The sequence below is a fragment of the Bubalus kerabau genome, chromosome 20 (genome assembly GCF_029407905.1).
Source record: "Bubalus kerabau isolate K-KA32 ecotype Philippines breed swamp buffalo chromosome 20, PCC_UOA_SB_1v2, whole genome shotgun sequence".
NCBI classification, from domain to species: Eukaryota; Metazoa; Chordata; class Mammalia; order Artiodactyla; family Bovidae; genus Bubalus; species Bubalus kerabau.
In genome coordinates, this window is record NC_073643.1 from 45,169,100 (window position 1) to 45,196,283 (window position 27,184).

The following is a 27,184-nucleotide window of genomic DNA, read 5'->3' on the forward strand; positions in this document are numbered from 1 at the left end:
ATCATTGATATGTGGAATCTAAAAAAAAAAAATAAATGAATATAACAAACAGAAACAGATTCACAGATATAGAGGACTGCTGCTGCTGCTGCAAAGTCGCTTCAGTCATGTCCGACTCTGTGCGACCCCACAGACGGCAGCCCACCAGGCCCCGCCGTCCCTGGGATTCTCCAGGCAAGAACACTGGAGTGGGTTGCCATTTCTTCCTCCAATGCATGAAAGTGAAAAGTGAAAGTGAAGTTGCTCAGTCGTGTCTGACTCTTCGCGACCCCATGGACTGCAGCCTACCAGGCTCCTCCGACAATGGGATTTTTCAAGCAAGAGTGCTGGAGTGGGGTGCCATTGCCTTCTCCAAAATAGAGGACTAATAGTTACCAGAGGGGAAAGGTGAGGAGAGAAGGGCAAAACTGGGGTAGGGGCTTAAGAGGTACAAACTAAACTATGTATAAATATTAATTAATTAATTAATAAGCTTCAAGGATATATTATCAGCACCAGCAACAGAGCCAATATTTTATAGTAACTTTGAGTGGAGTATAATCTATAAAAAATATGAATCAATACATCATATACCTGAAACTAATACTGTAAATCAATAATATCTCAATAATAAACACTGTAATGTTCAACTCTATGAACCAATATAACCCACTGTTTTATTTTAAAATATGATCAATACAGATTTAGTTCATGACAAGGCAGATGAATAGGCAAAATAAAGTTGATGAATAGATGTTTGGGAAAAAAATCACTTAGGACTAAACTCCATAACTCACTGTCAGAGTTTTTCACAAAAGGTATTAGGTAGTGTATCAATGATACTCTCTCATAAAAAGAACATTACTTTAAATTATAATTTCTTTATGCCTTAATTTTCTCATCTCTGAGAGAGACACAAGCCATTTCACTCATGCATACTGGAATACTCTTAAGGGAGTAGGAAACTTCATTTTTGCTAAAACATATTCTTCTCAGCTCTCAAGGCTACATAATTTTCACTCTGAGTTCGGAAGTAAGCTGAGTATAGTAAAACATATGATTGGACTCAATTATTCCACTGATTTTACCTAAATGAATACTAACTACATTTCCCTGCCTAGCTGTGTCATGTTTAGCCATGTGACTTACTCTAGCCAATGAAATGTGAGAGCAAGTCACATGATCCACTTCTGGGCAGAAACTTTAATTGTTAAGTCCATGGCTCTCCATAGCTCTTCTGCTTCTACTACTTACTATCAAACCATGTATGAGATAGGTGTTGTTCCTTCACCCTGCATTCCAGAAAGGAGAACAAAAGTGGGTGGAGGTGCCACCTTCCTAAACATTTAACATGAACAAACAATAAATCTTTCTTGTTATAAGTCACTGAGATCTTGGGGCTGTTTATCACCACAGCATAACTAGCATAAACTAGCCAACACACTGAGTTAGTTGTTCTTCCTTTATAATATAATAATACTCAGGCATATGCCATTATAAAAATACTATACTACACAGCACAGACTTGAGGACACAGCAGGGGAAGGAGAGGGTGGGACAAACTCCGTATGTAAAATAGACAGCTAGTGGGAAGTTGCTGTAGAACATGGGGAGCTCAACCCAGGGCTCTGTAACAACCTAGAGGGGTGGGACTGGGGGAGTGGGGAGAGAGGTTCAAGAGGGAGGGGGCATATGGATACTTGTGGCTGAATCACGATGTTGTATGGCCGAAACCAACACAACACTGTAAAGCAGTTATCCTCCAATTACAAATTAAAAATACAAATTAAAAAAAAAAACTGTACTAAAGATTTCTTACTACCTTATTCAAAGAGACCTTTAAGAAGGCAAACATTTGTTGTTGTTGTTTTTTAATCTCTAACACTTGATAGAACTGTTAAGTTTGACTGACAGTTTGCTGAAAGAACTATAAAAGTACCATCTACATTTTATTTGCCAATAAATAAAGTGAGTGAAAATTTTGAAACTATAATACAAAAGTATTTCATATTATTAAAAAAAAAAGCTGAGGAAATCAAAAATTGCTTATTCTGTAAAGAAAAGTTGAAGAGATCTGATGACCATCTGTTATCTGATCTTATGTAAAGTATCAACATTTTTCTAAAAGTTTTCAACAACATACATATCAAAGATTCCAACAATACCATTTTGCTCTCAACACATTCACTCGATACCCAGAAAGGAAAGAAGAGAACTGTGGGAGCAGATGTCCAAGCTGACCCACTGTGAAGTTCACATGCTCCCTCACAGGTTCATATTTACATATGCTTAATTATTTTGTTTCTAAACAGTTCCTATAGGAATGGCTGACCCAGAAAACTGACAAATAACAACCCATAAGAAGAACCAACACATAAAAATGCGTAATTCAGTCATTTTAAAACTGCTAATCTAAAGTCACTCAGCACCGGGGTTAAAAAAATGAATAACCTCTAATGCCTCTGCTGCTGCTGCTGCTAAGTCGCTTCAGTCGTGTCCGACTCTGTGCGACCCCATAGACGGCAGCCCACCAGGCTCCCCCGTCCCTGGGATTCTCCAGGCAAGAACACTGGAGTGGGTTCTAAGTATTAGTAAATACAACTAAGTCATTATGAAAAGTAACTAAGTCATTATGAAAAGTCACTCAGCACCAGGGTTTAAAAAAAAAAATGTATAACCTCTAACGCCTCTAAGTATCAGTAAATATAACCTAAGTCATTATGAAAAGTTTATGTCCAATATCATATGGTATTACTTACATGTGGAATCTAAAATATGACACAAATGAACCTGTTTATGAAACAGAAACAGTCTCATACACGTACAGAAAAGACTTGTGGTGCCGAGGTGGGGTGGTAGATTGGGAGTTTGGGGTTAGTAGATGCAAACTATTACATACAGAATGGATAAACAACAAGATCCTACTGTATAGCACACGGAACTATATTCAATATCCTGTGATAAACCATAATGGAGAAGAATATAGAAAAGAATGTGTATGTGTGTGTATCTGTATTATATATGTATTAACACAACTGAATCACTTTGCTGTACAGTAGTAATAAGCACATTGTAAATCAACTGTACTTTAATTTTTTTAATTATTTTAAAATTAAATTAAAAAAAGAAAAGGTTATATCTTTTACATGAGTCAAAGCGATAGAGAAATGTCCAATCACTTTAGAAAAATTTCCATGATGCAAAAATTATATGGAAGCAAAAGGTATAAATTTTCAGCTCATCAGAAAATCCAATCTTCTAAAATGACTCATTCTCTCAGGGTGTCAGGAAATTATGGTTTAATTATGACTGATACAATTCCTAATCTATACAGACTAAGAGATGTACTTCAAAATCTCTAAAAGTAAGTAAATGTTCATGTTTGCTAAATCTTGCTAGCATTTTATTCCATACTGGAGTACATGCACTAAAAATTACATAAGGTGCTGAAATGGAAATTTTCACAGTAAGTTAATACTTAATCTTTCTCATTTTCCTACACATTGGTACTATTTTTATTCAAAGCATCTAAAACCATAACAGCACTTCAACTGAGTTTCACACTCATTTTATAAGTAAACTTCATTATAACACCTGTATGGGCATATGGGCAGTTTATAAAAATCACTAACCAAAAACATTACACAGGATATTTTCTATGTGTTTCTTTTCTCTTTATCTTTTTTTTTTTTTTAAGGTAAGGTTTTATTTTTTATCTGTTAGCTGATATCAGCAGTCTAAACAGGAAAATAAATGCCTAAGAAAAAAATTGATCCTTTATTCCACTTACTACAGAAATGTATGGTTAGGTTAATATATTTTCACTTCTCAGTATTCCATCAAAATAGTATATTCATACTGCCAACATGATCTGCATAGATATTAACAATGTACAGATTTTTAAAATATGAATAATTTATAAGTATTAAACCATAATCTCTAGGGGACTGGGCCTAGGCCCTGGTGTATTTTAAAAGCGCTGGATGATTCTAATATGCAGCCTAGGATGCATATTATATTTCTTTCCATGTCCCTACAAAAAAATAACAACTTTTTCTTTCACCTTAATTCTGGATCAGTTTTTAAGGGAGTGGTTTTAAATATATCCCTAAAACAGTATATAGATTTATATTATTAATCTCCATTTCAACTTCTCCATTTCAACTTCTGGAGATTTTGATTTAAAGAGTAGTTTTTATCATGCTTATAAAATGTGTCTTTAAAAGATACGTTTTAAAAGAATAAAAGGAATATTTTGGCCATCTAAACACTAACTTTTCCTACTTTAAAAGTTAAATGACATCAGAAATGTCAAAGTCACAGTGCCAAAGCAGTTTATAAATTATAAAACTGTTTAAAATAAGGTTGTATTATTTTAAAAACCCTCATCATTAAAAGGTAAGTTCTCCCTATAAATGCACAATACCCAAAAGAGGCTGCTGAAGGTAATCAAAGAAGTGAAGTAACACTAGAAAAGGGGAGATTCTGGAAAGAGTGAGAATCTAACTGAAATAGTCCTTTTTGACCATAAATCTTTATTAATTAATGGTATAGTATTCCCCACATTTCTCCATTTCAAGAGATTATAAAACCAAATCTCCTGGAAATGGAAACATATGAATCTACCTAAAAGAGCCATGCTAACCATATTTTCTTTTCAAATTAATAAATTATTTTTGTTGATTTATTTAGAATAGGTGGTATAGTTTCAAAAGAACCAGAAAGGGACATACACTGAAAAGTCTTTCTGCCACCTTATCTCAGGTCAACTCAGTCTTCACCCCTCATCCTACTCTCAAGTAACCACAGTTACTGATTCCTTTGTATCCTTCCAGATATCTTTATGCATAAACACATAAACAATAAATATAGATTTTCCCTCCTTTGCACAAAAGGTAGATTATTATATACACTGTTTTGTGCCTCATTTGTCATGTTGTTTTATTATCTGACAATACATATCTTGGAAAATTCTCTCTTTCAGTACAAAGACATCTCCCTCATTCTTTTTATAGACTTTATGATGAAGCAGAATCTCAAAAAGTCAGCCCCTTTACTTCATCACTCATCCTATAATGCTCTTGTGATCATCTCAGCAAACACATACATAATGTAGCTACAATAAGAAATCCCTGGAATTTAGAAAAATCTTACATTGTGATTTTTTTATTATAAAGAATGTATTAAAGTATGGAATACCTACAAAGTGAACAAATAAAAACTGTACAGCCTGATGAATCACTACTAAGCCAACATACTCACATAATTATCACCAAGATAAGGACATAAAACATTAATAACACATCATCTATATGACTGCTGACATTTCATGATCTACTAGTATCTAGGAAATATGTCAGAGAAAATTAAAAGTGTTGAATTCCTAAACTTTCATTGGGGGTACAGTTTGGGTGCATATGCTTCTTACATTCCATTTCACATAGCTTGATTTTTGTTATTTTTCTTTTAAATGTTTAATTAAATAGTTGATACATATAAAAATAAACATGAATAACAACTAAAAAAATAATAAAAGAAATATCCATGTCCTTAACACCCATCTTGAGAACCCATTCCCTACCCATCCCATGGCTCAAGCAGTATGTTTAAGGGTTAAGAGTACAGACTCTACAGCCAAACTGTGCTGGAGTCTGAATATAAGTTTACCACTTACTAGCAGTAGGATTTGGGGAAGTTAAAGTTTTCTGCATTTTTATTTATAACCCCTTTTACTTATAAATGAGAATAATAATAGTGCCTGCTTTATAACAAGTACTCTTTAATTATGAGAATTAAATAAGTATATATATATATATGTAAAGTATTTAACACTTTACAGTATATATTATGTAAAATTTAGCTATTTTTATATTCTGTCTCTGCCACCCTCAAGAGGAAATATGTTTATCATTCTATTACTATATATGTAGTAAAATGGATGTATGAATGAGTATTGTGATTTTTAAACTTTATACTAACTGGCATCATAGTCTAAGTATTCTTTTAACTTGCTTTTTTCATTCAAAATTTCTCAGATTCACTACACTGACATACACAGCTGTTGTACATTCCTGTTCACTTCTGTACAGTATTCCATAGTGTAAATTAGAAGAAATGTATATGTATTTCTGTCAATGGGCATCTACACTGTTTCCAGTTTTTCCTATTGTGAAAAATGCTACTACCAACATGCTTGAGCATGTCTCCTGATACAGATTTATAGAAAGAAAAATTTTCTAGCATATATATCTAGGTGAAAAACTGCTGGGTCACTAGATATATACAAGTTTAACATTGTAATAATGTCAACTTGTTCATTAAAATGGTTATATTATAGCATCACATGCTTTTATTAGAAGAGGTTTTAAATCAGTGATCTAAGCTTCCAATTTAAGAAACTGGCAAACAGAAGAGGAAATTAAACCTGAGGAAGGTAGAAAAATGGGTACAATAAAGATGAGGGCAGAAAGCTATAGAACAGGAAGTAGAAAAAATAATAAAGAAAAAATCTATTTCAAATATTTGATTCTTTAAGAAATAAATAAAGCTGATATATGTCTATCCAAAATAATGAAAACAGAAAAGATACAAATTATCAGTATTGAGAATGAGATAAGTAACATCACTACTGATTCTATAGACATTAAAAGGATAATGAGGTAATGTTATGTTATGCCAATAAATGCAACAAATTAAATGAAACAGACAAATTACTCGAAAGACACAACCTAATGAAGTTAACATGAGAAGAAAAAGACCTGAAAAGCTATATAGCTAACAAAGAAATTAAACTTACAGTTTAAAACATTCCAACAACAACAAAAAAGACAGATCCAGATGACTTCACTAGCAAACTCTTAACACGCATTTAAGACTAATCTTTCAGGAACAGAGAAGCAAAAAGCCTGAACTAAATATAAGTAAATCAAATCCAGCAATGTAAAAAAGGATAACACGTACAATCAAGTGGATTTTATCCCACGAATATGAAGTTAATTTAATATTCAAAACTCAATCGGTGTAACTCATCATATCAAGAACACAGCATCAGAGGCCTATTGCTCTAGTGTCACCCACACTCGATACTATCTAACTTTAAGATGAGTATGTATGGTGCCTCAAGGTCTCCATTCACAGCTCCCTAGTTACACTGAACATCTGATTAGCCATTCTTACGTCTTCTGGGAGTCTCTTTTGACCACTGTTTCCGTTGGGTTGTATCTGGTACTAATTTGGACAAAGTTCTTTTTACATTCTGGATATCAATCCTTTACAAGTGATGTGTACTATAATTATCTCTTATTTTTTTGTCTTCATTTTTTTTATTCTATTGAATGAAAACAATTAATTTTAACATATTTCAATTTATCGATATTTTACTTCAATGTGTTGTTTCTGTGAATTATTTCTGGTATTCTTCCCTACTCCAAGGAAAAAAATAGTCTATATTCCCTTACAAAGTCTTAAAAAAAAAAAAAAGACAAATTTCTTAAGTTAGTATTTCTACAATCTCTTTGAAGAAAGGTACTGTACTGGCAATAACTTTTTCAACTACATACCAAGAACAAGGCACTGTACCTACGCTGTAGGGATACAAGGCAGCACAGGCCACTGTCTTTTCTAGAGACTGCAAATTTCTTAGGGCAATAATAATTAAGGAGTTGATAATATATACTCAAGAAAAATATAATTTCCAGAATAATATATAATCAAGGGGTAAGCTTTGTCATAAACATGATCCAAATTCATTTTATGAAGACAAGGGGTAAACTAGTGAGAATTGTGGCAATCAGCAAAATGTTGTCACAACAGCATTAAACTTTCATCTAATAAATTCTAATTTAGAATAACAAAATCCAGAATTTATCCAAAATATATCTATACTTAAAACAGCCAAGAGATTAAAAACCACAAAGTAGGAATTAATGAAAAATTTGCAAGTGACAGCAATAGAAAATGGAAAATATAATAAAAGTAACAATGTAAAACATACATAAAAATTATATCAGTTTATTTTGTGTAACTGCACTGCTTAAAGCTATATATAAAACTCAGACTTACCCAGCCCAACTCTGCAGATAATCAGAAAATTCAAAAGCAAAAGAAAGCTGACACGTTAGGTGAGCTGAGTAACAATATTAACTGCTACTATCAGGGTTATTGGAGAAGGAAATGGCAACCCACTCCAGTGTTCTTGCCTGGAGAATCCCAGGGACGGGGGAGCCTGGTGGGCTGCTGTCTATGGGGTCGCACAGAGTCGGACACGACTGAAGCGACTTAGCAGTTAGCATCAGGGTTTTACATAGTCATAAACCTGGAGCTATGACACTAATAACAAAAAATCAGAAAAGAAAAAGAGTATTCCCCTTTAACAAGTCTTTTAAAAAAAAAAAATTTTTTTTTCCTCTAGTCCCAACATTCAGATACCTACATTCCAAATATTTTGTTCTGGGGAATAATATTTTGGCAGCAAGAGTCAAATATCAGAATTAAATACATATATATTTTCTACACACACACACACACACACACACACACACACACACACACGAAACATGGCAACAGTAATCAGTAGAGCTACAATGAAATCTGTAATTTTCTTACCTGTACTTCCATGTTGCTATGACAGACCAGTAGTAAATAGTAAAACTAGGAAGCAACAATGACTAACTTTTATAATGTAACCACCTAATAATGGAAAATGCTTTTTAATCAGTTTCTCACACACTGTTCAAAAAGTTTACCTATTGTTACATCAGGTTTCAAAACAGATGCAGCTAAAACAAAGGATAAAATTCTGATACAATTCTCAAATCAGGTAAGGAGGGGCAGGAATAAATGAACTATTAAAACCAAGAACAATAGGAATAATACAGCTAAAAAAAATGAAAAAGAAAAACCACAATAATGTCAATAAACTTCACTGATGCTTATCTGAAAACTCTGCCTCCATACAACTGACAATTATGAACAAAAACCTCAGCTTACAGCATCAGTTTAAAATGGCACGAGCTGTACTACTACATAAATTTTATGCTTTAAAATCTACATCTACTGAAGTAAGTGCTGTCACTTAATATTTGCCTCTGACTTGGACATTCGTATACAATATTCTCTTCATTATCCTTTTAACTTCTTTCATTTTTCATTCAAAACAGTAAATCCATACTTCTGACAATGTCAGAAATGTCATTTAAGTTTATTCCAGAATTCAGAGTAACTGACCAAAAAAATACCTTGAAATGAGGCACACAAGTGGAATTTTTTAATATGCCAAGAGAAAAAGAATCTTGAAAATAAGAAATCATACTTGGGAAACTTTGAATTTTGTCTACTCACTATGAATCAAGTCCTCACCATTTTCCTATCACTTTATTATTAAGTCCACCTTAATAAAGCAGATGGGTATTTCATAACCCACTGTAGAACATATCAGCCTAGTTATCAGGGTTATTTGGTTGGATTAATGGGAGGCATGACTTTCCCCTAAATTACAAACCAAGATTCTTAATCCCAGGGCTTGGGCCTTGGTTCCTTCAAGATTTCTGCCCTATTGCCCCATCAACGCTTGTACCTTCACAGTCTTCCTAAAATGGAACCTGACAAGTTTGCCCTGTCATCTAACCCCGACTGCCTGGTCCATCCTGTATTAGAGCTCCTTGGAAGGAAAGTTATGACCAACCTAGATAGCATATTCAAAAGCAGAGACATTACTTTGCCAACAAAGGTTCATCTAGTCAAGGCTATGGTTTTTCCTGTAGTCATGTATGGATGTGAGAGTTGGACTGTGAAGAAGGCTGAGTGCCGAAGAATCAATGCTTTTGAAGTGTGGTGTTGGAGAAGACTCTTGAGAGTCCCTTGGACTGCAAGGAGATCCAACCAGTCCATTCTGAAGGAGATCAGCCCTGGGATTTCTTTGGAAGGAATGATGCTAAAGCTGAAACTCCAGTACTTTGGCCACCTCATGCGAAGAGTTGACTCATTGGAAAAGACTGTGATGCTGGGAGGGATTGGGGGCAAGAGGAGAAGGGGATGCCAGAGGATGAGATGGCTGGATGGCATCACTGACTTGATGGACGTGATTCTGAGTGAACTCCGGGAGTTTGTGATGGACAGGGAGGCCTGGCGTGCTGCGAATCATGGGGTCGCAAAGAGGTGGACACAACTGAGGGACTGATCTGAACTGAACTGAACACACAACTGCCACTAGACTATCCCTCTGGCTTCATGCCTTTTCAAGCAGACTTTTATACACCAAGTACACCTTTTATTTTCTACCCTAAATCTTCAGGGTCCAACTGAAGCTTTCTCCACCTTAACCACATAGAGCTCTTAATTCCATTTAGAACTTAATTCTTCCCTAGTTGTTTATGGAGTTAGCTTTGGCTTCCCAATTAAACTACAATAAGCTCCTCGAAGATCAAAGTTAATATCCTAATACTTTCATTATGCCCCATGTTGCCTAATATAGCATATACACTCTTCTACATTTCCTGATTAACTAGATTTTCATCCTATAACTTACTCAACTGCTTTAATTCCATATCAAGCATCGTAGGCCAAGTATGCTAATGATTTTTTGTTCCTTTTAAAGGGAAACCATACAAACTTGGTAGTGCTGGATAATGGATATTAATAAGACTATTTGAACTGTTTATACTCACAATACTTGTGTTACTAAATGTGTGGTTGTCTTTTCCAACACTACTTTTCCAACTTTCTAATACAAGCTGTTCATTTGTGTTTGTGCTTAGTTGCTGAGTCATGTCTGACTCTTTGCGACCCTATGGACTGTAGCCCACCAAGCTCCTCTGTCATTGGGATTATTCAGTTGAGAACACTGGAGTGGGTTGCCATTTCCTTCTCCAGGGTATCTTCCCAACCCAGGAATCAAACCGGGGTCTTCTGCATTGCAGGTGGATTCTTTAGCAGCTGAGCTATCAGGGTAGCCCCAATACAAGCTGAGTGTCCTACAATTCAATTCTGACATTATCTGCCTGGAGTGGATTCCACATTCAAAAAGTTAAGGGCTCATTCCCACAAGATTGCCCCTACTTCTAATGCCAAAGTCCCAGGTTGTCACTGATACCTCCAACAAGGATATAATTTAGGAACGGTCAAATGAAACAGTTGCAAAGAATAAGATATGGGGGAAAGGGCAAGAAGGTTCCATGTCTTCTCAGCTGAGTCACCCTTCCAGGACCTTGATGTGATCACCAAACCAAAAGCTCCCAGAACCTCACTGTTCAAGAGTCTTTATAGAATTCAGACTTCATTCAACCTGCTACCCCTCCTCTTCCCAGAGATGGTAAGCAGGTCTCACAGTTCCAGCCCTCTAATCACTTAGTCTTTCTGGTGACCAGCATCATCCTGACCAGCACCAGCTATCCAGGGTCTGCCACCCACCAGTCATCTTATTAACATACAAAAGACACTCAATAAGAATGATAAATTCAGGAGATTCCAAGAATTTTAGTTGTGTGCCAGGAACCTCGGACAAAGACCAAGTATTTTTTTTTACTGTGTCACACTACTTCTTTAACACATTCAAAAAAGTTCCAAGGTATCAAATAATTTACTTAGTTGAGGAGACTCTAAAGACAGATATTCAAAGGAGAGAAAACCTTTTTAATCATGAAAAAGCATACTTATGAAAAATAAGCTTATAGGTCTTACTCTGGAAACACATCAACTAAAAATACAAAGAAAAATTAAAATAGATACAAGTTATTGAGTACAGATCTCCCTAGACTTACAATGATGTTACGTCCCAATAAACCTATTATAAGCTGAAAATGCATTTCATCCATCTAACCTACTGAACATCATAGCTCAGTCTAGCCTACCTTAAACATCTTCACAACACTTAAGTTAGCCTACAGTTGGGAAAAAACATCTAACACAAAGCCTATTTTATAATGAAGTGCTGAATACCTCATGTAGTTTATTGAATACTATGCTGCTGCTAAGTCACGTCAGTCATGTCTGACTCTGTGCGACCCCATAGACGGCAGCCCAACAGGCTCCTCTGTCCTTGGGATTCTCCAGGCAAGAATACTGGAGTGGGTTGCCATTTCCTTCTCCAATGCATGAAAGTGAAAACTGCAAGTGAAGTCGCTCAGTAGTTACTGGAGTGGGTTGCCATTGCCTTCTCCGATTGAATACTATACTAAAAATGAAAAACAGAAGGGTTGTGTGGGCACAGATGGTTGTAAGTGTATAGGCTGTTTACCCTTGTGATTTCATAGTTGACGAGGAGCCGTGGCTTGCTGTCACTACCCCTGTACCCCAAGGGAGTACCATACCACACACTGCAGGAAAAGATCAAAATCCAAAATCTGAAGTACTGTTCTACTGAATCTATTATCACTTTCATACCATCATGAAGTAAAAAAATCCTAAATTGAACTACTCTAAGGCAGAGACTGTTTGTGCTTATTCCATGCCAAGCATTCTGCTAGCTGCTTTATGTGAATTCTCATGGTCTCTACAACGATCCTTAGGGCAAATCCCACTATTAGCCTCCTTTTACAGATGAGGGAAAAGGAGACACAGAGACTCCCCAAGGTCACACGTCTGGCAAGCAGTGGAGCCAGGATTCCAACTAAGGTAGCCCAACCCTAGAACTTCTACCAGCAGTGTTTGACTAGTCCAAAGATTTGACAGCAGCTTTATTCTACCCTCCTCAATTCTGCTAACTTCTGGGTTTGCATTTCCCAGATTACATCATTCTCTTTAGGCTTTTCTGCCTTAAATACACACGATTCCCTGGGGCTGGAAAGTCCTGCTCTTTTTTATACAGAGAGTAAAAAACTCATTCTTCAAACAGTAGCTTAAAAACAACTTTCTCTGGGAAGTTCTCTTCACTCCTTCCATATTTCCTACCCCCAATCCTAGGATAAGGAATACATCACTCCCTTAGCTCCTTGGAAACAGTGATTCATAAATACTTCTATTGTTGGACTTACTTGTATTATAACTATATTTTTCAGTACTACATACTGGGCACTATCTGGAGGCTTAGTGGTGAAGAACCCGCCTGCCAATGCAGGAGACTCAGGTTTGATCCCTGGGTCGAGAAGATGCCCTGGAGAAGGAAATGGCAACCTACTTCAGTATTCATGCCTGGGAAATCCCATGGACAGAGGAGACTGGCAGGCTACAGTTCATGGGGTCGCAAAGGAATCAGACACAACTTAGCAACTAACAACTGGGCACTACACTGCTCTGTCTGCACACGAGACACTGAGATACTTGTTAAAGACCAGAAACAGTCCCAGTTTAAGCACAACTATGAATACTTCCTTAGTCAAGACAACAACATTCATTCTACCAATATTTTACCATGCTCTATGAGCCTGAATATACAAGAGAGTCACTGGTGAGTAAAATTATTATCTTAAGATCTCCAGGTTCAGATTGAGACTTATACAATGCACCTTTCCAACCATTTCTCAACTCCCACATGAAGACTTTGGCATTAAAACTTCTCAGTAATACCAAAATTTTGTCACTACTTCCTTAATATCAATTATCTTACTCTTGGTTAGACTTTTGTTTCAACAAATGTAAAGTTTCGAAACACATTCTCTGTCTACTAAATTTAATAAACAAAAGTCTAACCAAGAGTATAAGGTATTCACACTAAGAAACGAGTGACAAAAATTAAGCCACACTGTACTTCAAAAGCTGCTCTGCTGGTCCTACCCACTCTGAACTCTACACTCTTCCACTTCCTTACATACTACTTGGTTTCACAAGTCTATTTCAGCATCTAATATCTCTTTTTCCATAGGAGTTTTTTTTTTGAGATTTAATTCACATACCATACCAATTTAATTCACCAATTTAAAGTATACAGTTCAGAGCTGTGCAACCATCAATCACAATTTTATAACATTTTGATCATCCCAAAAAGAAACCTGTCCCAATTTAGCAGTCACTCCATGTATTTATCAGCCAGGGTTGTCTAGAGAAACAGAGCTAAGGGGATGTAGGTGTGTGCGCACGCACACACACACACACACACACACACACACACACCATATACATATATACATACAGAGATAAAGATTTATTTTAAGGAATTAGCTCCCGTAACATGCTGGGGGCCGACAAGTCTGAAATCTCCAGGGTAGGCCAGCAAGCTAGAGAAGGAAGAGCTGCTACTGCAGCCTGGAATACGATGGCCCTCTGAAGGCAGAATTCCTTCTTGGGGGAAACCTCAGTCTTTTTTCTTTAGGCTTTCAACTAATTGGATAAGGCTCACTCACATTCTTGAGGGTAATCTGCTTTATCCAAAGCCTACTGATTTAAATGTTAATCACATTTTAAAAATACCTTCACAGCAACATCTAGACTGATATTTAACCAAAACAGGACACCCTGGCCTCTCCAAGTTTACACATAAAATTAACCATCACACTTCCTGTTACTTCCTGCTCCTCATAACCACTAATCTACTTTCCTTCTGTAGAATTGCCTATCCTGTTGTTGTTGTTGTTTAGTAGCAAAGTTGTGTCCAACTCTTTGCAACCTGTGGACTGCAGTATACCAGGTTTCCCTGTCCTTGCCTGTCTCCCGGAGCTTGCTCAAGCTCACGTCCATTGAGCGGGTGATGCCACCCGACCATCTCATCCTCTGTCGCCCCCTTCTCCAACCTTCAGTCTTTCCAGCATCAGGCTCTTTTCCAGTGAGCTGCCTATCCTGCACATTCCATGTGTGTTAGTTGCTCAATCGTGTCCAGCTCTTTGTACTCCATGGACTTCCCTGTCCATGGAATTCTTCAGGTAACAATACTGAAATAGGTTGCCATTTCCTTCTCCAGGGGATCTTCCCAACCCAGGGATCAAACATGGGTCTCCTGGATTACAGGCAGAGTCTTTACCAACTGCATGTAAATAAAATTAAACCATATGTGGCCTTTTGTGTCTAGCTTCTTGCACTTAACATAGTGTTTTCAAGGTTCATCCATGTTATTCCATGTATCAATATTTCATTCCTTTTAACTGCCAAATAATATTTTTTTATACAGTATACCACACTTTATTTATCCACTCATCAGTTGATGGATAACGAGTAGTTTCTTTTTTTTTCTACTATGAATATCTGTACAAGTTTTTGTGTGGACATATGTTTTGATTTCTTCTGGGTATATACATAGAAGTAAAATTGCTGGTTTATATGATAACTCTATAACATTCCCTTTTACTAAGCAAACTTTTCCAAAAAATTCAAAGCTATAGATTTCGTTTATTCTACAACCAGCTACCACAGCCATACTAGTAACATACAACATTATCTTACCTTCTATCCCTGAACTTTGGAAGTGAAAGGAAATTTATAATTGGCATCTAATAATATAGTTAATATTTCTACATTTAAATAGTTAAAAAATTAATTCATTGTTTTCTAAATTAGATTTACTTATAGGGGGAGGTTCATATATATAATTTTAAATACAACCCCAAACATATTATACTTAGAAATTATCCAGTGAAGGATGTAGAGAGAAGGGAACTCATACACTTTTGGTTGGACTGTAAATTGGTGTAGCCACTGTGGAAAACAGTATGAATATTATTTAAAAAACAAAGAATAGGACTACCATATGATCCAGCAATTCCACTCCTTGGTATATAGCCAAAAAAAGCAAAAAAGACTAATTCAAAAAGATACATGCACCCCAATGTTCATAGCAACATTATTTACAATAGCCAAGATATGGAACCAACTTAAGTGTCCATCAACGGATGAATGGGTAAAGAAGATTTGGTACATATATACAATGAAATACTACTAAGCCACAAAAAAGAATGACATTTTTCCATATGCAACAACATGAATGGACCAGGATGGTACTATGCTTCGTGAAATAAGTCAGAAAGAAAAAGACCAATACTGTATGTTAACCCTTATACGTAGAATCTAAGAAATAAAGCAAACCATTGAATATAACAAATAGACACACAGATACAGAGAAGAAAATAGTGGTTACCAGTGGGGAGAAGGAAAGGACTGGAGTAGGAGATTAAAAGGTACAAACTACTATCTATGAACGCAGCCCACTCCAGTACTCTTGCCTGGAGAATCCCATGGACGGAGGAGCCTGGTGGGCTACAGTCCACGGGGTCGCAAAGAGTCGGACACAACTGAGCGACTTCACTTCACTATCTATGAAATATATAAGCTATAAGGATAAATTGTACAGCACAAGGAATATAGTCCATTTTTGATAACAACTTTAAATGGAGAATAGTCAATAAAAATCGTGAACTACTGTTATACACGTGAAACACATTTTGCAAATCAACTATACCTCAATAAAAATAAAGTATATTTATAAATTATCTAATGAAAAAGTATTTTTTAGCATATTATATACTATATAAAGTACAATGTACCTTTTTTTTAGTATATTATACTATCTGAACAGTGATACTACAATATCTTTACATGTAGAGTTGTTTTCTTTTTCAAATTGTAAAAATTTAAGTGATGAATAAATACTGTTTGAGGAACTGACCTTCAATTAAAACTCTATACAGATTTACTACAAAAAATATCTATGAGTTAATAAACAATAAGGTTTTTATTTCAATTTTTTTCTTTCAGTCTATTGCTCACTAACTGGTTGGTGATGAGATTAACGATGACTAATTGTGTAGAGGTGCTGAGGAAGCAAACAACAGAGTGATCAAGAGTATGCATTTTGCAATCAAATGACTGGGGTTTGAACCCTGACTTCACCACTACCTGTGTTACCCTGAACAAAAAATTCCTTCGCCTCCCTGAAACTTACGTTTTCTCACTGTGAGGATAATAATAGTACCTACTGCATAAGTCTGTTGTGAGGATTAAATGAGATAACGTACATAGAACTCAGTATACTACCTGGTAAGCACTCAATGAAGTGATATTAATTTTACAGCAGTCTAGATGCTGGTCTTAACTCGGAGCATATCAACACATTTTAGATAAGCTTATCACAATTCACTTGATATCATCAGCTAACAGGTACATACAGAATTATGATCCAATTGCTTATGAAAAAAAAAACGAACAAAAAACTATTTATCTATATAACCAAGTAGACAAATGCACAGTAGAAGTTCTGAAAATTACATACCAAACTAATAACAATGGTTACTCCTAGAAGGGAAGAAGGTAAAAGGTACCTATGTGAAAGATGATGTACATATACTCCACATACTTCCCTATTGCTTCAATTTTTATAAGAATGTATTCCTGTTACTTGTGCAAGTAAAAAATAAGAAAATAAATAATAGCTTGAAAATCCATATTTGAAATTCATTTCTACCTGGCTCAGCTAGAATAAGTCAGTAGTTATAAATGTAGATAAAACCATAAGCCTGAAAGTACAGATAAAACCTTAAAGCAAATAAATAAGAAAACAAACTTTCCTACATTTTTAAATTAAAATCTAATCCAGATTATACATTTTACAAAGGATTCAATACAATCACCAAAGTCTTCCATGCTTTTAAATACCTACACAAACTTACCTTTTTCCTCTACACCTGTCAGTTGTTCTCTTTATAAAGGATTAAAAATTTACATGGCAAACAAGTTTTTCCAAGGCCGTTTCATTTATTTGCATAAACACTCAAATCCAAATCAGCTGCCTGAATGCAAACTTAGGAAAAAATACATTTATTGCTAGGAGTAGTAGGGGTATGTTTAAAAAATGCTAGCTGACTCAGAAAAATAATTAACTCAGATTCTCTCAGTCTTTGGAAGTTTGTCATACAACAAGTTTTTCAGTCATACTCCCAGAAAATAATAGATCAGATTACCCTTAAAGAGAGCAAGAGACAGATTTTCATTATGATTGTTAATTCCATAAGATAGTTTAGAATAAATGTAGCAGCTAGCTTTTATTTCAGAGGGAAACAATCTAGATTCTGGTTCCACCTCTCCATAGCTACTAAGAGATGACCTTGGGCAAATAACCTCTAAAGAGCAAACTCTTTTTTCATAAAATGGAGCCAGTCTTCGGTTGCTCTACCTACCTCCTACGTGTTATACAGATCAAGTGAAATAAGAAAGCATGCTGAATATTATTAAATCCTTAAAAGTATTACTTTGCATGAGAATGGATATAAATATAATGGCTCAAAATTATATCACCAACCACAAGATTATCTAAGATACCAAAACACCTGGCAAAGTGCCTTGCACACTGCAACTGCTCTATACGTACTGATTTATACAAACACTACCTATTGGAAACTGAGTCTGTGATCTCAAATTGAGAACTAACTCGAATAACCTTCTGCTCTTTGACCCTCAGGGTTCGCAGAAACAGAGACTGCTTCATTGTTCATTTCACTCATTCAAACATTTATGTACTGTCTAGTCCCTTGTGCTCAAGAGCACAGATCTGGCTGAGCAACGGTACATTTGCATCACAGTTATTTTCTTGTTTGTGTCTCATAATGAAATTATATACAAAGTTCCATGGGAACAGAGAGGAAGAAGCAATTAATTCTTCAGTTAGTGGGAGTAGGGAACTGGGCCTCAAGGGACAAAGGGGAGAAGTCATTCTGGAAGACAAAATAGCTAAAAAAAAAAAAAAAAAGGAAGGAAGGCACTTTTTCAAGGGACAGTGAGGACTGTCACATAGCTACTGCAGAGTCTGGGGCAAAGGGTAAAAAAAAAGAAAAAGAGCAACAGAAAACAAAGCTGGAAAAAAAACGGAAATGAGAGACGGATTTTGAAGGCTTTGCATGGTGGCTCAGAGGTTAAAGCGTCCGCCCGCAATGCGGGAGACCCGGGTTCGATCCCTGGGTCAGGAAGATCCCCTGGAGAAGGAAATGGCAACCCACTCCAGTACTCTTGCCTGGAGAATCCCATGGAGGTAGGCTACAGTCCATGGGGTTGCAAAGAGTCAGACACGACTGAGCAACTTCACTCACTCATTCACTCACTCATATCATGCTAAAAATCAATGGGGGAAAAAAAATTAATGGTATAGCAACCTAGATTTTGAATAGGGGTATATCAACTGTTCATCTACTGGCAGTGGCAGTGAGAGAAGTATAGGCAGGAGTCTTTAGAACACTTCTGCAGCTAACAAATGCCACCATTTTTCTCAATTCAAGTAGCTAACATATATCAAGAACCAATCTCACAATCTTTTCACTTAAAACTCTGAATGACAGATACCTTCCTCCCTATTTATAAAAAAGAATAGATACTAAGCTTTAACATAAATACCATTTGAGAAAACCAAATAGGAGCCTGAGAAGAGTAAATTCAACCAAGGGAGTAAAGTCAAATAAGTAGAACAAAAATGTTTAAAGTGTATACGTAGTCCGTATTTTAAACAATGGATGGATAAGATGGATAAAATATTTCATTAACTTTCCACTACTGTGAAAAGTAAGACAGAAGGAAATGATTACATCCTGGGGATATATAACCGGGCCTTCCAAACATGTTTACATTAATCCGTATTAAACATGTCTTTCTCACAAAAATCAGCTCTTTCTGACCTTTATAACTTCTGTCAACAACCACAACAAAAAAATTAGGCATCTGTTGAAACAACACACAAATAAACAAAATCAATGAATACAGGATCTGCCACTCTCCCCAAAAACTGAGGCCAGGATCTCTGCAGTCATATAGGAAGAAGACAAAAGAAAACAACCCTGGTTGTCAAATTCTGGAGATTTCTCCCTTGCAGTGACTTTCTTGCAGTGTCCTTGAAACATACCATATCATTCCTGCTTCTATGCCTTTACTTGAGGCATTAGATTTCTTCCCACCCAAAACTCCTTTCTGACTGATTCTGGCTGTCTACCTTCTGCCCTATTCAGAAAGTCCTAAGGTCTTAGCTCAAATTGCATCTCATCCATGAAACCTTCCCTACAATCTCCAGTCCATATGGCACTTCTCTATTTGCTGAAGTCCTAACAGACAACACACTTGTCTTTTTTTCACTTTCTGGCATTTAGTCATTTTCATTCCTACTGTGAACCTGGCCTGTACCCCTACAAAATGGCATCGTATCTAAGCTTTCACAAAGCCCTGGAATAGCAGAGTGGTTAAGTGCTTGGATTCAGGACTTCCCTTGTGGCTGGGTGGTTAGGACTTCGAGCTTCCACTGCAGCGGGGGGCAGGTTCCATCCCTGATCAGAGAACTAAGATCCTGTGAGACAGAGGCCAAAAAGTCTTAGCCACTGGACCAACCAAGGAACTCCCACCTATCTTAAATAGATACTTAAGTATTAAATAAGCTAACATGTAAAGTATTTAGAATAGCATGGTAACAGAGTACAAAATAACTTAAGCTAATGGTTATCCCTTGTCCTTGTTCCTGGTCATTCTACATATTGTTTTATCACTCGTAAACTATGGTTTCATATGTCAGTGCTCTGCACAGAACTCTCCCTGTCTTTCCATAGCCCGTGGGTCCACGTCCTGGAAAAGTAAATAAAGGCACTCCACAACTTGTCTCCACTCTCTACTTAGCTTCAGTTACTCAACATCTACCTCATAAGAAATAAAAGAAAACAGACACAAAAGGCAGAGACCCTCTTCTCCAGGGTCTGACAACTCATCACAAAAACAAAGCACAAACATGAAAACATACACACAGCGAATGTTCTCTCACAGCTACTATCATGGCGACTCTCCAAAAGGACCCTTCAGTCCAACAAGATCAGTTTCCGTGTCTGTTTTATTCCACCTTCATCCTCTCATACACAAACACAAGCCAGAAAAGCATCTTCTCTTTACCTGTACCCATCCACTCCTATTTTAAAGTCTCAGATACCATCATTCTCTTGCCATTTAAACTTAAATAATACTATCTTGGCTCAAATCAACTGTTCTCAAGGTGTTTAGTCACCCTCTTGATCTGAAATATAAACTCCTAAAAAGGGGTAACAATTTCTCACCAATTCTTATGATGTTTCTCCCCCTTCCTTCACCCACCACTATGCCCTCCACTAAAACAGATCATGATAGAAGAGGTGCTCAAGAATGTGTTGAATTTAAATTTAAAAAGTGAAACTGGAAGTAGACAACTACCACTAGGACTTACTACTTGGTAAACTACAGTGAAACTGGAAATAGACTACTGTGTCAGCCACTAGACCATTACTGGTTCACAAAGATTCAAATCAAACAGGGCCATCCAAATCAGGAGGCAGTCCTGCTTTACTAGCTCTTCTGTGTAACCACCATATGGACAGATTTGCTTGCTCAGTGGTACCTTGAGTCAACAGAAAAATCATAACATGCTATTATCTGCCATCTAATTTGAAGAGTCTGACCTCCAAAAAGGAGTGAAAGATGATACACAGGGCCGGAATCCAAGCTGGGCAATATCCACCTGCTACATCACTGAGTAGATGATTTGGGGAAGCTTATTAAATTCCACTTTGTGCCAAACCTGTCACCAGGTTTTAAACATTCCTTGAACTTAGCATTAAAAAGTGTCACCGAGCTCTCCATCTGCCTACACTTTGCAGATTTCCTACAATAAACATGTATTGCTTGACTAATCAGAAGGTTTTAAATGGTTATTATTTCTTTCAGCTTTTAAAGGTCTTCCCTTAATGGCAAATGCAGAATGCAACACTCATAAATTGAAAGTCAACCAAAGGGCATATTACCCCAATTCTCCACTTCCCAGGTAAGGTGCCAATTTGGACAAAATGGTCAACTTCGTGTGTTTCAATTTAAAAAATTACTTCCACACATGCCATCACATGAAAGAAAAAAATGTCACTCTACCTTCCTAAGATTCCACAGCACCACAGCAAATTGCAAAGACCTGCCTAGATAGTTCCCTTATCTCTCCACTCCAAATACCCTCTTCTCTAAGGACTGAGCCCTCAGTAAGGGCAAGCAACAGGGTGCTAAGTGATTTACATGATTACCTGAATCGTGAAAACAAGGAGTGAAGTGAGTGAAATCACTCAGTCGTGTCCAACTCTGCGACCCCATAGACTGTAGCCTACCAGGCTCCTCCGTCCATAGGATTTTCCAGGCAAGGGTACTGGAGTGGGTTGCCATTTCCTTCTCCAGAGGATCTTTCCGACCCAGGGATCGAACCCGGGTCTCCCGCATTGTAGGCAGACGCTTTACTGTCTGAGCCACCAGGGACTATTATTATCCTCAGAAGAGAAACCTGAAGTTTAAAGCAGGTTGAGGAAAAACAAACAAACTTACCTGAGGCAATGCATACAGAAGGAGGGGATTCTAGTATTATCTAAAGAAATTTGCTGGGAATATATATTAGGCTCTGGGGACTTTTGTTATGATACAATTATAACAAATCCTTATACTAGAAATTTCATACAGAGAAAACAGTAAGTGATACTTAGTCAAACTGTGGGTTTTCTTTGTAACTATGTACCTTACAATATATGGCACATAACAGACGCTCAATAAAAACCTACTGTCTGTTCAAACCTAAATTTTAAGTAGTTAATTCCTAGAGCAATTTGATCACATGGCAAGATCTGACAGGTTATTTGTCTTAACTAGATTAGGTGGTACAATAATCAATAGCTATATTGAACTCTAAAGGCCTCACATTCTGAGTATGTTTTAGCTAATAAAAGCAAGAAAGAAAAAAAAAATTCAAATGGTAGAAATAAGCTGTGATCCTGATGAGGTTTTCTAATAAATTCCATTCAAAAGTTTAACATATCATATCAATTTATACATAAAACACAATATTGATATGTCATCTCAAAATAACCAACTATGCAGGTTTTAGTATAACCATGAAAAGCACTGTTCATGTAATCACTGTTTTTCAACTAAGTAAAAGAAAAAATCTGAGCCTCCTTTAAGTATTGAATCAGAATAAAAATGGTGCATGTACAATGTACTTTAATAAAACTTATTATCTGATTAAGTTGCATCATAATTGTTACTCAGGGACATAAAAAGACAAAAATGTAAAAGCTGGTTAAGGCAACTAGCTGGTAACTGCTGTCTGAATTTGTCTGCTGGAAAGATGAGTTCTTTAAATAACTATTGGTAATCTATGAGGTCTTTCAGGCACCCAAACTTTAGTTCCCAGGGAGAAAAAAGGATCTGTTCCACAGATAAGGAGCATCTGGTGTTACACAGAAAAATAACACACTTTTTAGTTCTCATTCTACATACAGAGTAGGATATAGATATTATGCAAGCACAGAGCACTTGGGCAATCTTTTCCTCCTTTCTGTGAACAACAATTTATGTAATAATTCCTTGATTCAGGAGTATTCCTTTTTCTCTTCCTTTTCAGGCTCAGGTTTCCTTCATTTCAAAACACAACTCTTCTAAAAGATTTAAATTCTTCTTTTAAAACAGACTTAATCATTAAACTCAGCAAGAGGATCCAAAAAGTCAGGAGGTAAAATTGGAGATATTATTAGTCTTACATAACTTAATTCTAAGTTGGAACGGATTCAGTAGCTTAACTAAAACTTGAGATTTAAGCACAAAGATGAACTCTTTAGTGTATTCTCCACATACAAAGATAGTTTTAAAATTGAAAGGGTCTTTTTACTCAATTTTTTTTCTTGTATTCATAAGACATAAGCACCTACATATACAGTTAATTAGGGTGCCAATATAAAAATGCTAAAATACACATAATGAGAACTAAATTCATCCTATAACATCTAGGAAATGCAATAATCGAGAGTTGGATGTAATTTCAGAAAATAATTTTAACAATGATTTCTAAATATCACCTTTGTAAGGATGCATTAGTTGTTTTTAATAAGTGCTGAAGGGCACATCAACAGTGATTTTCAAAAGCAATTGGTATATGTTCATCCAATTTGCAAACAAAACTCTGAAATTATAAAGTTACAGTTGTTCATGCTTAATTAAATTAGCTTTGATAACTGCAAATTACTCCTTCATAGGTAAATATGTATCAAATCTTTTAAAAATGTAAATTTACACAAACACTGTCCTTTGCTAGAAAGGTCCTCAGTTAAAAGCTGTGGTGTTAACTACATCTCATCACTGAGACACTTGAGCCCCAGGGTAGTACTGGCCACAGATTCCCTGCATTGCTCTGGGAAGTGCTGCTTTCTTCATCAAGCACTGAACTGCAAATTCACCTTTCGGAAAAGAACGAAAGCAAGAAGCCAAGTTTCACTATCTAGTTTTCTAAAACGCATTAGGGTTTAGGATTTCAATGGGAATGACCACGTTATCAAGATGCCATCGCCCTCTCGAGGCATTTAATTACAATTCCTTCTCTGTTTTCCATTCAGTCACTAGAACCAGACACACAAAAAGTTGGGTTTCCCCGCCTGGCTGAAAAGTCTCCTCTGGGTGCAAACCCTGGGATCCTGCATACATTTACACAGAAAGCGCAAAGGGAAACGAAAAGCAACAACTGTTAGACAACTTAGTGACATTACCTTGCCCGTCTTGTGATCAAACCAGACGAGAGCATGGTTCCTGGACAGCACTTTGCAATCAAAGGTAGCATTATTCTGCGCTGGTCGACAGCGGGCCACGGAGCGGCCAATTTTAATGGGCTCGTCCAGGTAGACATGACGCTCCTGAAACGGGTGTGAGTTCGGGCGGCAAGTGAAGATGGCCAAGGCTGACGGCATCGAGGACAGACTTGGGGGTGTCTCTCCTACCAGGGACAAAGAGGAGTTCCACCGGATCCGAGCTGCCCTTCACAAGCCTAGACCCCCTTATCCCCCCCCACAATTTTAAATTAAAGCAAACTGTACATTGTCTAAGCATAACCAGTGAACATCAACAACTCTTCACTTGGGTGGGAAGACAAGCCAGCGCAAGCCCCATCACCTCCTTGAAAACCCAGCAGCGCCTTGATCACCCAGAAGTCCCCAACTGGCGGCTTTCAGTCCATCTTCTTCCCTGGGAAGTAAAGGCTCAAACATCGGACAGCTTCGGCCCAGAAAACTCCTGGAAGACAGTTTGGGGGCTGGAGGTATCCAAGCAGATGAGTCACACGCCAATTCTTGTGTTTTGTTTGGGATCGCGGCCGCTTTTCCCCCTCGGTGGCGGAAATGTTGCAGCACTGCAGCATGAAGGAAGGGTCGGTGCGGCCAGAAGGGTCCTTGCGGGCGGAAGAAAGGTGTAGCTGAGCACCCCTGGGCGGCCACCGCCGGTCCTCGAGGGCCTCGGGAGTGGTGGGACAAGGCGATGGAGGAGGCGGCGGAGGGCTCTAGACGGCCAGCGGGACAGTCTGCATTGCCCCTGCTGCGCGGAGGCCGCCCGGGAGGTGGCACCGGGTGCCCGGGCCGCCCGGGCTCAGGCGGCGGTGGCTGGGGTCCTTGGCACGAGGAGCTGGGGTCGGCGGGGGCGCGGGCAGCGGCCGAGGCGGGACTCCCGGGCACCTGGCGGGCGTCCCCGCGACCAGGGCGGGGATCCGGCTCCGCAGGCGGGTGCGAACCGAGCAAGGCGCGACCCGGAGGGAGGCTCTGGGGTCTTGGGCCGCAGGAAGTTGGTCCCCGGACGCCTGGGCTCCCGGCTGGTGCTCAGCACACAGGTCGCCTCTTCTTAGGGTCGCCCCCGCGAGGGTCGCATCTCAGGGGCAGCAGCCGAAGCTCCAGGCGGACGAGGAGGTGGGGGAGGGAGGCTGGCCCGGAGATTGGGGGAGAGGCCTGGAGGCCCCGGGTTGGGTCCGCCGCAGCCTCCACCACTCGCGGCCGGTGGGACACGCTCAGGCTGTGACCGACGAGGCAGGAAACTTTCTGACCTGAGGGGGAAAACATCAAAACAAACGGCCGTCAGGCGCCGGTGCCCGCCCGCCTCAGCCCTCGCCCCTCTCAACCCACCCCAGCCAAACCCCGCGACTGGCCACGACCTCGGCCAACCTCTCTGTGGACGGGCTCAGGGGATTGGGAACCCAGACGCCACGACGGGTCCACCTTCCCTTGCCGCCGCCGCCTCAGCTTACCTTGCCAGCGCCAGCCGCCATAGTGACTCTGACTGAAACCTACCCGGTGCACCGCCACGGGAACGCGCACCCTTCAAAGGCCCTCCTACCCCCTCTCCCGCGCCGTAGTCGGGGTGTCACGTGACCGAAGCCGCTGAAGCCATATTGGTCAAGGGCGGAAAAGAGGGCAAGCCAATTTTCAACAAGCTTCCGAACGCCATCTTAGTTAAGGGTTAGACGCTTCAAAACCGTGGGGCAACCTTTACTACCATTTTGGTTAAGGGCAATAAAAATTTTTTTGACTTGTTGAAGGTTTCCTAAATGTAACTTGCCAACTTCCTACTTTACCATCTTGGTAAGAAGGCGCCTGCTTTTCCTAAATTTTATTCACTATAGTCCTGGTTGAAAATACCAATGAGCAAGGAGGACAAACTCATCCGAAGGAGATGCTATTAGCATCCATCTTAGCTGTGGGCAACACAGTACCCCACAGCTGCCCTAGGTGTGAGCAATTAAATTCCCACAAGCCTTAGGATTTGTGCATCTTAAGGTCCATTCTCCCCTTGCCAGGTATCCTGCCCGGAGGAAAACTTTCTTAGTCCCTGCATTCCATTTCAAATGACCTTACTGTAAACTGGGCCTATCTTGTCCCCCAAGGCTCCTAACTCAGATTCTACCCCGAAATGAGTGTTAGTTATATCAGAAAAGTTAACATCACGTTGCTTCCAGAAAGAGGTCGAACAATTTCGAATCTGAAGAAAGAGGTATTTCCTGCACTCAAAATAATAAGGTAGATAAGGAGTCATTAGTCTCAAAAGGGAAAGACTTCGCCAAATCTAAACGAAAATTTCAAGAAAAAGATAGAAGAAATGAGCCATACTCATTTAGAATCAGTGGTGACTTCATTCTTCAGATTCCTTTGACAACAGGCTTCACCACTGTGTGACCTTGGGCACATTTCTAAACCACTTCAAGCCTCGTTTTGTCATCAATTACATGGAGATAATACTTAACTCACCTGTTGTGAGAATTCAAGGTAGTAATCCATTTGCTCATAAAAGAGTAACGGACGGTGCATTTCAATTCGTATATATAGAATTGAGGCCTGGTCCCAAGCTTGGTCCTGAACCCTGGAAACACATAGGTGCATAAAACCTCATATTTTTCTTCTGAGATTACACCTGAGTACTATGAGATAGGGATGGGGAGAGAAGTGTGACAAACAGAGGTAACTTCACTTTGATGTAATCAGGGCTAAGCAAGCACTGGGTGCTAAAGGAGTCAGAGATGGTCTTC

The 27,184-nt window shown here is 38.2% G+C and overlaps 1 protein-coding gene across 33 annotated transcripts in view; it reads right to left on the reverse strand.

The window, feature by feature from the left end:
- SLMAP (sarcolemma associated protein) overlaps nucleotides 1–24,594 on the reverse strand; it is a 150,272-nt gene extending 125,678 nt beyond the window's left edge. For all 33 annotated transcript variants that reach the window (XM_055557668.1, XM_055557669.1, XM_055557659.1 and 30 more), the window contains exon 1: nucleotides 24,393–24,594. In XM_055557668.1, the coding sequence (XP_055413643.1) occupies nucleotides 24,393–24,590 (198 nt within the window). In that variant the 5' untranslated portion in view covers nucleotides 24,591–24,594. The remainder of the gene's footprint in view (nucleotides 1–24,392) is intronic.
- Nucleotides 24,595–27,184: the final 2,590 nt, after the last annotated feature.